Raw genomic sequence first — 13,168 nt, forward strand, 5'->3', positions numbered from 1 at the left:
TTGAAACACGTAATTGGATTTTTCATAAATCGCTGAAGTTACAGTCTAAATACCCTGCCTTGATCCTGGCAGAATAACAGGAAGATATAAATAAATATCCTCTTCAACTCCTTTTATATCTTAACTGACAGTAATTCTTCCAGGAAAAACTTGATTCAGTAATTACCTTCCACATACATATACACACAACAAAAAGGTAGAACCTAATGCATTATGAGATGTGATCCTAGAAAATTGAGCCAGTTCAATGTCAGTGGATGTTGATATTTAAAAAAAAAAAAAAAAAGGGGTTTATTATTAAAGATTTTTAACTGACCTAGAAGAGCTAGCAAGCCCATTAAGGCCTCGTAAATGAGTCAAAAACAAAGCACACATTAAGAAAATCCAATCATAGGTAGTCATATATATGAAGATGTTAGAAATTCAGGAGCAAATCTTTTATCTGGGGCCTTTACAATGCCTTAAATTTCCATGGCAAAACAAATTTTATTAGCTAGCTTTTAGCCCCTAACCATCAGGAAGTTCAATCTATGAATGTCACACTGATGTTTGGATTTTGCAAGCACTATATTACAAACACTAACCAATGGAAAATTTCAGTGAATGGGTCCAGTTGACAATAACCACTATTGACCAGTCAAATTAACCCTGAGGAAACTTGACAAGGATCATCTCTCTACACAGACACAAGAAAAAAAAACTGTTGTGGCAAGCCAAAAAGCACTCAGCTGCCAGTATACTTTTCTTATCTTTATAAATTATCATACATATTACTAGGTTACTCTGTAATTACAGAGATGTTGATGGATCCTAGAGGATACGTAAAACTAAAACCTCAAATAGGAAGTCTTAACTACGAAGAGGAACCCGTAACTAAAGTTTATGATGAATAACAATGGTAATTAATTAAAACATATAAGGAAGAAAAAAAACACTGTAATCTCATGTGTATAATTAAATTATCTCAATTCCCTGCAGAAAGGTACTGATGCCAGTAATATAAAACATTTTATCCGATTCAAGTACATGTCACATATGGAAAGCTTGAAAACTTCTAATAAAATTACTATATTTCAAATACTTGTTTGAATTCATTTTATGGTTATTTTTAGTGAAAGTAAAGTGCAATTTTTTTCTTTATTTTAGAAGTTAGATTGAAACTTTATAAAGAAGAAATTAACTTAAAACAACTCTTCTGAAATATTGAGTGAAAAGACCAAAGTATAAATATCAAATTTTCTAAATTATCAACTCCTTATTTTTTTAATACAATCAAACTTACCATATGGTTCATTTTCTCTTTCCACCTCAGATGAGGATTCTCGGCTTCCATGGTAAGATACTCTACATAAAAACAAAGAATTTAGTATCCAATTTATAAACAACACCTTTATAAGTATAATAAATTATGGTCTAACTATTAACACTAGAAAGTCATACATAGAAAGACCTTTCTAGGAAGATCTACCTTTAAGACATACAAATATCTATATAATATAATATTTATGGCCCCACTGTGAAACATCTCAGTGGGAGCACATCAAAATCAGCCCTTTACATCTATCCTAATATTATCAACAAGGTATCTCAATAGTGGATGGATTAATTTTGACCAAACCTGTACAACAGATATTTTGAAAAATATGTTTTATCTGATTAACTCTAAGATCATGAGGCAAAGGTCAATGTCAAACTCAAGTGTTTCTTAAACTCCACTAGCATTTTCATAAGCATATTGATAGGTAACTGTGTCTGAAATTATCTCTACAACATATACTAACAACACTGCTATAATATACTTGGTTACATCCATATAACTTCTCATTTTTTCTCAGTTAACACAATGCTATAAAAAGATGTACAGATATACCTTCTCCCAAGAACTTACCATATTACACATGTCTATATTACCTCTTGACAGAGAATTTACAAATGCTTTATTTCAGTAATATATATATAAAATTTATTTTTAAGAAACAAAAAACAATAACATAACTCACTTTTTTCCAAAATTGAGACAGTCTCCATTTATCATTGGTGCACAGTCACTCTTACTATGAGACATTTTTTGTACTGAAAATACAAAACAAATACAATGTATTTTGACTGAAAGTATGTATGGTTTGCATATCTTTTAATGCTTTGAGACAGCATACAAATATGTATGAACTTGTATGTGCAAATGAAGGCTATTCATACACCATAAGACATAAATCCTTGGAACATTTTCAAATTTAGAAAAATGTATGGTGACAGTACACAAGTGATAAGAACTAAACACAGTTAACAAAATACATTAAAATATCTTGCAGTTTTTACATCAAGATTATGAATACAACAAAACTTTTTAAATATTAAAATACACTTAACTGAAGCATCAAAAACTGTACATAATATATAAAATTTATCAACACAGATACCCAAGAAAGTATCATTTTAAACATCAATTGAAACAAAGTTGGAGAACTTGTCTAAAGTTTTTGTTACCAGCTTCAGTTTCCTCCTAAAATTCATCAATGGTTTTTTTAAACATTTACGTTGAAATCTTACCTTATGGAGTTATACTGATAGGGTTTAGCTCTCCTATTGTCTGTAGTTAATCTATTTTTTTCTTTATAATAATAACAATCTATATCTTTTTTAATCAGCTGTGGTAAGTTACAACAGTTTGATTCTTCTCCTATCAGTGGCCGATTGTAACTAAATTTTTTTGTTTTTTTTTAGATGAAAAGGTCTAATCATTCAACCACCAACTTTAGGCACATAACATTTCCACAATATTGACTGCAGCAAATCAGTCCTATTGTTAAAGGTCAGTTGTAATTATTCAATATTTCTACAATGTTCACTTGTGAATAATTAACTCAAGTTAATGATCCAACATTTCTGTAACAAATAAAAGTTATTAGTGATCATTTGAAATAATACAATTCCATAGTATCCATCTACAGCTAATCAACTTTTATTGATGGTCAGCTAATCAAAAATGTCTACAATATTCACCTGCAACTAATCAATATTTAGTGATGAGGAACTGTAACTAAAGTTGTTTTTTTAATTACTTTAGTAATATAAAACATTATACCAATCAATTTTTTTATAATAAATTGAACACTACTTGCAAGTATTATGTTAGTGGTCACCCTTACATTTTATCATTTTCATTCAATTGGTTATCTGTAAATATCTCAACTAATTTCCCCCTCTAACTTTCCCAGAAAAGCTAACACATGCCTTCCTTTTATAAAAGGCATTTATCTACAAGCTATATCAGCTTTGGGGTAAAATGCTGATAAAGTACATGTCATTTTATCAGTGTGTTGGGAAAGGCTATTGAAACAGACCCTTTATCAGAGAGCTAATTTCAAACTATTGTGAAATGAAAATTATCAAACTAATTTTAACTAAAAAGAACAAAACAATTCAACATGGCAATAAATAATATCAAACAAAGGAAAGCTTTTCATAAAGATGTGTTCTTGGTTTATTCTAACTATTTTGTTCAAAGCCATACTAATAAATCTGTGTGTCACAAATTACTCTCAGAAGAGCACTCAAATTTTATCAGTTAAGAGATAATTCAGCCTTACTAATATGTGGATTACAATGTTTGTAAGTGAAATGTTATTTCTGAGTCAGAAGAAATATTAACATTTTACAATAATTTGTAATAAACTAAATTTCATTACTCAACAACTTCAAACATTTAACTAGAAATACTGTGATCACAGAGATAAACAAATGAATCTTATCTCCATTGTAGTTCTAAAATTTGCAATTAAAAGTACAAATGGTGTGTTTTGAACACTGAAAAAATAATCTTTCAAATGTGATTTTCAGGGCACTGCATATTAAATATTTGAAGAATATCTCACCGAGTATTATTCTCATCAGCTCAATAATATAATATTTTACAGTATTTGTGAAAAGACAGAGAGGTGTATGTGACTCACTGAGGAGAATTTATTTAAATAGGAACATAAAGCATTTATTTCCACTTGTGACAGAATAGCCTAACCAAAAAAAACTCCCCACCTGTGACAATTATATCATTTCACAACAAAACTCATGTTATGTCTATGCACGTGGTGGCTGATTTTTTAAAATTTAGAAAAATAACTATGAGCTTCAGAACCTAACCATGGTTAACCGTAAACTAAACAATCAGTACCTTTGTAATTATTAATAAAGAAATAAAACGAGTAGAATAAAATGATACCCCTTAATGTTGATAGGTTGAAATAATACAGTACTGCTGTTTACTTACTTTGTGATTTAGAAAAAGGAAACTCCTATCACAAAAAGGCAGGGCAGTAATCTAGAACTACAATGAGTGAATGTTTAACTTTTCACACCACAACTGATAACTCTTCAGAGGAGCAAATCTCGTATAAGGTTTCAATATCTTAGACCCGAACAAAAATCTACACAAGAAAAAAAGCATTACTTATAATCCATTTTCTACTTAGGCTTAACATGTTAAAACATTTCAATTTATATTATAAATTAAATCTCAACTGATTTTAACTTCAAAAATAGTTAATAGCATTCAAAGATTAGTGCAAAAACAACAACAATTACGAAGAAATATAAAATAGTTCAATAACATTTCTATCTTTAAACATTAGAAGCCTGTTAATGCATTTAAATTTCCGTATTATTTTAAAATGTAGTGATTTACATGTAGAAAAGTGTAACATCTACTAAGGTTGAATACAAACAATAATGACAACAAAATGGTTTGTGTTTGATTACATATGTTTTAACTCAAAATTAAAAATAAGAAAAGCAAAAACTTAGTAACTGAAAAGGCAAAAATAACTGAATATCTTATCACCTATCCAAACAGATACAGGAACTATTTTTAATTGCAGTAATGTCTACTATTTAATATTCTAATCTAATGCATGTAAAAGCCAGTTGCTGTCTTTTTGTAACACCACATTCCAACCACAGCTTTTATGTTAAATTGTCACATAGCAACAAAGGTATGACCTGGTATTGTTGTTAGTCTATGTATTAACGGTGAAAAATAAAGTGTCTGGGTAATAGAACTAAAAAAATATTTACTGACTTGTTAATTTAGGATCTATGTTGATTGAAAAGGTTTCTATTTTTTCCATAACTTTAGAGATATAACAGTAAAACAGTTTAATTCACAAATGAATTAGGTTTAAAACTGAATTAAATGTTTGCCTTCTGTAAGAAATTTTGGCACTACTATAGCATACGATACACAGAGATAATATTATCATCACAGTTTTAATTTTCATTTATTTGTAACTGGTGATAATTGTTATAAATGATACTTTTAAACTAATAAAGTACAAAATACCATTACATAACATTTTGGGGGTGAATATAATCAGAATAAAATAGTTCCAAAAATCAAAACTAGGGCTATTATAAAATAAATTTAACACTCTTTTTAAACACACACTTTATTAATTTTTTTATTTCCTGAACAAAAATCCATATAAATATAAATATTTTAGCAAAAAGTACATTTTAATGCTTCATTAAATTGGTGACAGTACCTGTGAAGACCACAAACTACAATGTAAAGGTCTTTCTAGACCACATGCTACAAATATTGTATGCACTTGGAGCCTAGGCTAGATGATTCCACAGTACTTCACTTAAGGAGTAATTACAAAAACTAGTACCCTCAGCCTCATTTATGGCAAAATCATAAACGTATACTGATTCGGTCAGAATTTTGTACACAGCTACATCAAGGCTATCTGCACTAGCCTTCCTTATTTTAGCAGTGTGAAACTAAAGGGATGACAGATAGTTATTACCACCCACTACCAACTCTTGGGCTACTCTTTTACCAACAAATAGTGGGATTGACAATCACATTATAATACCCTCATGGTTGAAAGGGTGAGTAGATTTGGTGCAATGAGGATTTGAACTCGTGACCCTCAGATACCCATGTTCAACTGAACATTGAAAAACAGAGCTACAATGTTAATAACAAAATGAAGCATTGAAAAGTCCACAAGCACTCAATATCTAATAAAATATCACATCTTTACTACATACTGTTTCTAATTTTGAGAGCTGTGTGTAAAAACTAACACTTAAGAAAAACATTTCCAAAATTTAATCCTTCAAACTTACATGTCCATAACTACTAATTCATATCTGACTAAAGTTACTTCTTAGTCATGTCAACAGGGTTGTTAGTGCGAGTTTTTCAAAATCAATGGGTTTTAAAAATGTCCGAAATATCCTTTGCATCATGACATGCAATCATGGGCACAAATTCAATGTTTACTAATGGTTAACACACGTGCAAAACTCTTGCACTAGTCTACATAAACATTCTGTAACGAGCAGATGCATGTATTACTTACTACACTATTGCCTAACTTAGAATGGGCAAATAATTAACTTAATGCAGCTATTTCATTAAGATGACTAATAAATAAAAAACCGGTTTGAAAGACATGACACACTAGATAATCAAGTTGCTGAACCATGTCATGCAACAGTACGTGCTAAAAAACAAAAATACACTTGATAAGCACACAAACACAAAATAACCAAATATTACAAGATGCTTATTTTACAAAACATTACAACACTGGATAAATAATATAAAACCTAACAATTAACTGACTTGTTACAGTAAATTAAAATTATAAAATTCAAGTTCATCTTCCTAGACAATTCCAGTATTCCACAATCACTTGACTAGTCAATCACAGAAATCAAAATCACAATATCTGTCTTTTGAAAGGTGAATGAATATTATCTAATGAATACCTAAAAATTATGATAAGATAATTCGTGATGTACAATTCATGCATCGTGTATTACTTGATTAAAGATTAAAATTGGCTCAAAATAACAAGGTGACACTTCAACAATGTACTTGTCTTTCAACTGATGCTAATATTAACTTTGATTCAAAACTGTCAAATATTGTCTTAAACTCATAGGATTGCAGCTTAATATAGTAGTTTAGTTTCCACATCTCAAACCTATCACAAAAAATTCTCTACAATTACATAACTCAGGTTTTACACTTGAAAGTACAATGTTCCCAATCACTTGATGAGTCAAAAAACTTTAAAGACCTAAGTTAAAACTACACATTAGAGAAACACATGATGAACAGCAAGGAATCCATTAAATCACATACAGATTTAGTATTATATAAAGAATGAGATATACCAATTATATATACTTTAAAAAAATATATATGGAATAATATCCAGTAAACTAAATCACTGTTAACACATATTTTTCCTAACTGATATACCTAAATTTCTTGTTTTACCACAGTTTACATACCCCACTCCTCTTAAAACAGAGCCAAAACTGTTCCTAATACACTAGTGAGATAATATATTTTCATTTATTAAATCAAAAATTTGCTCTCTTGAATCTTTGATCTTAATGGGAGCCCACCGACAATTTTAGTCTATGTAAAACTACATAGGAAGTGGGGCCTGCAAAAATTATTAGCTCCTGGACCCACAGAACCTTAAACTTACCACTGCAAATAGCTCTTAACACTCCTACGAAAAGTGGGGCCTAATAGGCCCCAGAGCAACTTGTAAGGTTATTAATATTAGGCTGATAATTTTGTATTTAAATGAAATTGCCATTTCAAGTTGCTCTGGGGCCAATTAAGCCCCACTTTTCGTAGGAGTGTTAAATTTATACACCTTTATCTGATATATATAAGCCTGCCAAGGAGGGAATTTTTACACCAAAGATTTATTTAGCACTGAGTGAAATTAATTTGTTGTTTGTAATGAAAAGTTTCTGAACAAGAATTAAGAATTTGAAGAAATATGCTTTTAAGAGAACTATTACAATAATAAAATTGATGTGTTACAAAAACAACTAACCAGTGAATGCTGGAGTGAGGGCTTGATGCTCCGAAGAGACATGCTTTAGGTAGATAGTGTTTACGACAGGCATTGGTTTCCATTTATATTTTATATCTCTGTTTATAAGTAACAAAGCTCCAAATGCATACTGGAGAATTTGAATTTGATAAGCTTTGGTTTCCCATCATTTTAATACTAATTACATATAATTTTGTACAATATTTTATGCTAATTTACAACATAATATTTAATTTATTACTCTAAAACAAACAATGGCCAAATACATTTCATCTATCTTTATACTATTTTGTATACTACCAACCATACAGTACTTCTGTCCTAGCATTTATAAATATACAAGTAAATAACTAAAAAGTACAACTGCTACTTAATCTTTCAAGTATCACTTTATAAAATGTTTTTAAATGTTAAATTTAGAGTTTAAAAAAAAAAGTGAAGTATCCTTAGTAAAATCCATCCTCAGCAGTGTTAATTAAATTACAATTTGACAGCTTCCTCTTAGACATTGTTTTGTTGTTTTTTATTTTGCACAAAGCTACACGAGAGTTACTTGCACAAGTTGTCCCTAATTTAGCATTGTAAGACTAGAGGGTAGGCAGCTAGTCATTAACTCTTGAGGTACTCTTTGTACCAAAAAAAATAGTGAGACTGACTATCGACTGAAAGGGCAAGCATGTTTGGTGTGACAGGAATTCGATCCAGCAACCCCTCAGTTTGCAACTCGAGAGCCCTAACCACTTGGCCATGCTGGTCTCCTCTTAAAGAAACATAACAATAAATTCCAGTATGTAATTTGCAGTCAATGTGGTTTGCCTGTTATTTCTTGGAACCATCCTAAAACATTTATTTTATTATTTATACATTCACTGTATGCAACAATTGTGCATATTCAGGCATACAAATAGAATTATACTAAAAATATTCAAAAAATGGAAAAGCAGAAGCTTATATAGATTCAACTTCAATTTTAAACTACCTTGTCACTTTTCTATTCAAAGTCACAGGCATCTTTTAAGAGCATTGTCTTCTTGTCGGATAGAATGGTGCTCCTTGTTCCACTCTGTTTCAAAAGATAAACATTTACTTTAAACGGTGAAATAAAGGATTTCTTTGAAAGATATAACAATTGCTCATGAACTTTGCTTAACAAAAAAATTGTAGCTGCCATATAAAAAATGAGGGCAAATAAAATCTGATAAATTCTAATTTATTAGAGAAAAAGATATTCATCAAGTGTAATAACCTAATCTTTGTAAAGCTGTCTGATCTCACAAAAGATGGAACTTCTACAAAAACCTCAAACATATTGAACTAAAATTTGCTTGCTTAATTCTAATGTAACAAACCAGTGACATCAAAGACAACTAAAATAAAATGAGAACGTACAGTATGCTTTTCCTTCTTCAGCTATATAATGACTCATAATGAAGACAATAAATGATAAATAATGTGAGACACTTGAGTAATTCATCTCTCAATTATTTTTGTAATTGCTTTATAAAGACAATTAGCATGTGGCTAATAAGCAGGAAGTCATTTCATCATAACTAGCATATAATCAAAGTTCAAAAAAGAAAAGTTATACCCAATAGTGTTTACATAATACCCATTAAAACTACATATATTTCAAAGATTCCATAAAATACACAAAGAAAAAATGTGCCTTAAAAAACAAAGTCTAGAGACAAATTACAAATATTAAAATAATTCTTAACCTTGGTCAACCTTTCTTTCTCTATTATTATTATTAAATATTAATACATTATTTGACTCTAATAAAGTTTTCCCACAAAGCTTAAAAATAGTTTTTCTTTAACATACAGGATTGACAATGATTTAAAATTTAGTTTTCAAGTGCAGAATGCTCACATCATATTTTTGTCACATATTAACTTTTTTGTGTTAATACTTAAATTTAAACATACTTAAAACTATGTTACTGTAAAAGTATGAAACTTACTTTTAATATTAAATAAAGTTTTTACAACAAATGATATCAACTTTATGTTTAAATTCCACTTCTACTTTATTGTGAAACTGTACGTTTATACCCAACAGTTTTCCAACAATTTTTTACTCAGTTTTACCATTTAGCACTATTATTTAATTATACAATTGTTATTAGTATTCTCATTTTCGTACCAAAAGTTTGAGACACAAATTTTACTTCTGTTTTATAATATTTTCATTATTCATTCTGAAATAAACATTTTTTTTACCGAAAATTTGTTATCCTTCTTACTGTTGTTAGCTCTATGCATCATAAAGAAAATGGAACGTTTAGCATTACTTCCCTTCTAACACACTACGAGTATTCAAGATCACACTATTCACAAAATTATGAACATCCTAATATTAACAGCCTTGAGCCTTCTAATATATTTGACTCATAATATCACTCTATTCTGTCAAATCAAAATTGGCAAAATTAAAATACGTGTATACACACAGTCTTCAATATAATTATCGAGTTCTTTGAACAGGAAAACATCCTAAACTTGGATCATACATCTTGACTGGTGGTTACATAATAATAAGTTTTATTTTCGATTTTCACACCTTATTTCTGATATATTACATTCAAAGTTAAACAAGTTGAAGTGAAAATCGATAACGATTGCTTCTATTTGCATTATTCTTTGGAGTGACCTTTGCGAAACTTTGAAAAAATTATTTGCTCTTTTTATACCAACAGTTATTCAATATCAATGAATTCACAATACGAAATCACTGCCTACGAAACCTTCGCACAGGAACAAGGCTTACTCATTTATGATAATTGATCAACAAACAATAAAAACGACAATTAACCAAGCGACAGCTAATTCTACAGCTTCATTATTTCCACATGTCTACGATTCACTCGTTGAAGTAATTTAAAATTACAACAATTAAGTACACAAAAAGCATTATCAGTGTACATATACCACTCCGCAAATCTCAAACACAGAAAGACTTAAATTTCACTCCATTTGTATAACTTGCGCATTCTGCAGCGTCCTCTGAAGAACACAGAATGGCTTAAGTTTATAACAGACGAATCAACAATTCAATAACTTTTAAATAACCAAAAATGAATAAAACAGAATAAAAATGGATTGTCCAAGTTCGTAAGAAATATAATAACGTAAAACAAAGTCCAAAAGGTACTGTGTGTGATAATAAAAAAACAGGCATTCGTTTGAAATTAACATTACGAACAGTTTGTAGAATAGTAAATAAACTGTTTAAAGTCAAATAAATATTAATTGTTCTTTCTTTGAAAGACACAAGGTCGCAACTTCTATTTTGAGAAGTTTAGAAATACATTATTATCTATTACTACAGATTTTCATCACCCTCAACAAACACGTTAAAAGTAAATGAATCCTTTCAAACTTTCATTGTGAATAACAGACTGAAGTCGTCTAATGGAAATCTAATATAAACAAAGTTGGCATTTCTTGTTACTTATAGAACCAACGCATCAATACAATTAAAGTTGTTGAGAGCCACAAACTTATCTATTCAGATTTTCTTATTATTCACAGTTTTGGTAACGTAAAATAATAAAACAACTCTTATATTATTATTGCAGAAAGAAAAGTGTGATAACCTACGCGATATTTCAAATCTTTTGTGAACAATTCAATTGCGCCATCTATCATTTATTTAAAACCAGTTTATCTCGTACTCTCACACCGAAGTGTTTTACCTCTTAAAGTTACACATTTCAGTTGTCGCTGACGTTATTAAAAGCTTGTTTGTTTACGTGTGTGCTTTCACATAACGTGTTTATGCCACATGAATAACCATAACTGCTCTGGTGTGAGACGGCGTCCACGAATTTAAAAATATATAAAGCATTTTTATTTTTAAATATCACACTTCCACTGGGTCTGTGTTCTTTGGGGTGTCTGCATCCTGATAAAATCGTTATAATGAAAGTATCATAAATTAAAGAATTTTCACAGGCTGTTTTTTTTCCTTAAACGCTCCCAATTGTTAAATACGTAAATATAAACAGTTTGGGTACCTTTATAAATATTTATTATATTATTTTAAAAAATAGTGATTTTATATTTTGTTTGCTTAACAATCAATATTTAAAACAGGTTTTCAGTGATCCCTAAAAACTGAATTCTATTATTTTTTTTATTTTTTCTTCTTGATATAAACGATCGTCGATAATAAAACCTATTCAACTAAATTTTATAGTTTTCCCTGACAAAACTAAGGATTACTAAATTAGAATTTTGTCTCGTATATCACGATAATTCGGTTGTCCGAGGTAGCTCTCGATTTTGGAGCACGTTTACTGCAATGCTATACAACGAACTATCTGCGTTCTTGTTTGTTTGTTTTTGAATTTCGCGCAAAGCTACTCGAGGGCTATCTGCGCTATCCGTCCTTAATTTAGCAGTGTAAGACAAGAGGGAAGGCGGCTAGTCATCACCACCCACCGTCAACTCTTGGGCTACTCTTTTACCAACGAATAGTGGGATTGATCGTGACATTATAACGCCTCCACGGCTGAAAGGGCGAGCATGTTTGGCGCGACGGGGATGCGAACCAGCGACCCCATCTGCGTCCTCTTCACCGCGTGAATCGTATTCTGAATATTAGGGTTGTAAGTCCGTAAACTTGCGGTTAATCTAACTTGAAACTTGAAATATTATTTTATGTATACGATGTTTGAATGCATACATTTTATGTTTATGTGTTGTTATGTTGGCAGTGAAATGTTTTAAGAAAATGAAAAGAAAAAAAATAATTTGACATAAGCATGGTTCATATGAAACAATAATATTAATCGAAGGATGATATGATATATAACTAACATTTTCATTTTATTTTCCAGTTTACGTTTGACTTTATATTTTTGAAACTGCGCGATACTTTGTATTTAGTATCTGAAAATATTAACAAACAGGTTTTATGAAATATGGATACTGAGTACGTTATGTAAGAAAGATTTTGGAGCCTCACCAAGTCCTACGTATACTTTATGTCGCCACGACCAGTCCACGCTTTCGCTGACAATTGCGACTCTTGACCAGGACCGGATTGCTTATTGGGCCTACGAAAACTATGGGTTCATGAAAACTTCCCTTAAAAGTTAATTTTTCGTTTAACTTAGACGGCTGGTAGGCCTTACGATCGTCTTGATCCGCCACTGCTCTTGACAATAACCTTGCAATGTAGTTCCCGTTGAAAAAGGTTTCGTCGTAAAGCTGTCATGTCAAGTGCTTACCACACCACCCGTAAGGCCATCTGTAATCCATTTTCTAAGCACCACTTTCAACAGCCTGATC

At 30.4% G+C, this 13,168-nt stretch overlaps 1 protein-coding gene across 9 annotated transcripts in view; it reads right to left on the bottom strand.

The window, feature by feature from the left end:
- The window catches only part of LOC143247525 (uncharacterized), a 118,560-nt gene that overhangs the window by 23,134 nt on the left and 82,258 nt on the right, over positions 1-13,168 (bottom strand). For 8 of the 9 annotated variants that reach the window (XM_076495784.1, XM_076495787.1, XM_076495793.1 and 5 more), the window contains 4 exons: positions 8,851-8,934; positions 4,268-4,424; positions 2,001-2,073; positions 1,283-1,344 (listed from right to left, as the gene is read on the bottom strand). In XM_076495784.1, coding sequence (XP_076351899.1) covers positions 1,283-1,344; positions 2,001-2,065 — 127 coding nt within the window. In that variant the 5' untranslated portion in view covers positions 2,066-2,073; positions 4,268-4,424; positions 8,851-8,934. Of the gene's footprint in view, positions 1-1,282; positions 1,345-2,000; positions 2,074-4,267; positions 4,425-8,850; positions 8,935-10,093; positions 10,876-13,168 lie in introns of those variants that run through there. The other variant, XM_076495790.1, reaches the window with a different exon arrangement.

This window comes from Tachypleus tridentatus, chromosome 3, assembly GCF_004210375.1.
Source record: "Tachypleus tridentatus isolate NWPU-2018 chromosome 3, ASM421037v1, whole genome shotgun sequence".
In the NCBI taxonomy this organism is placed as follows: domain Eukaryota; kingdom Metazoa; phylum Arthropoda; class Merostomata; order Xiphosura; family Limulidae; genus Tachypleus; species Tachypleus tridentatus.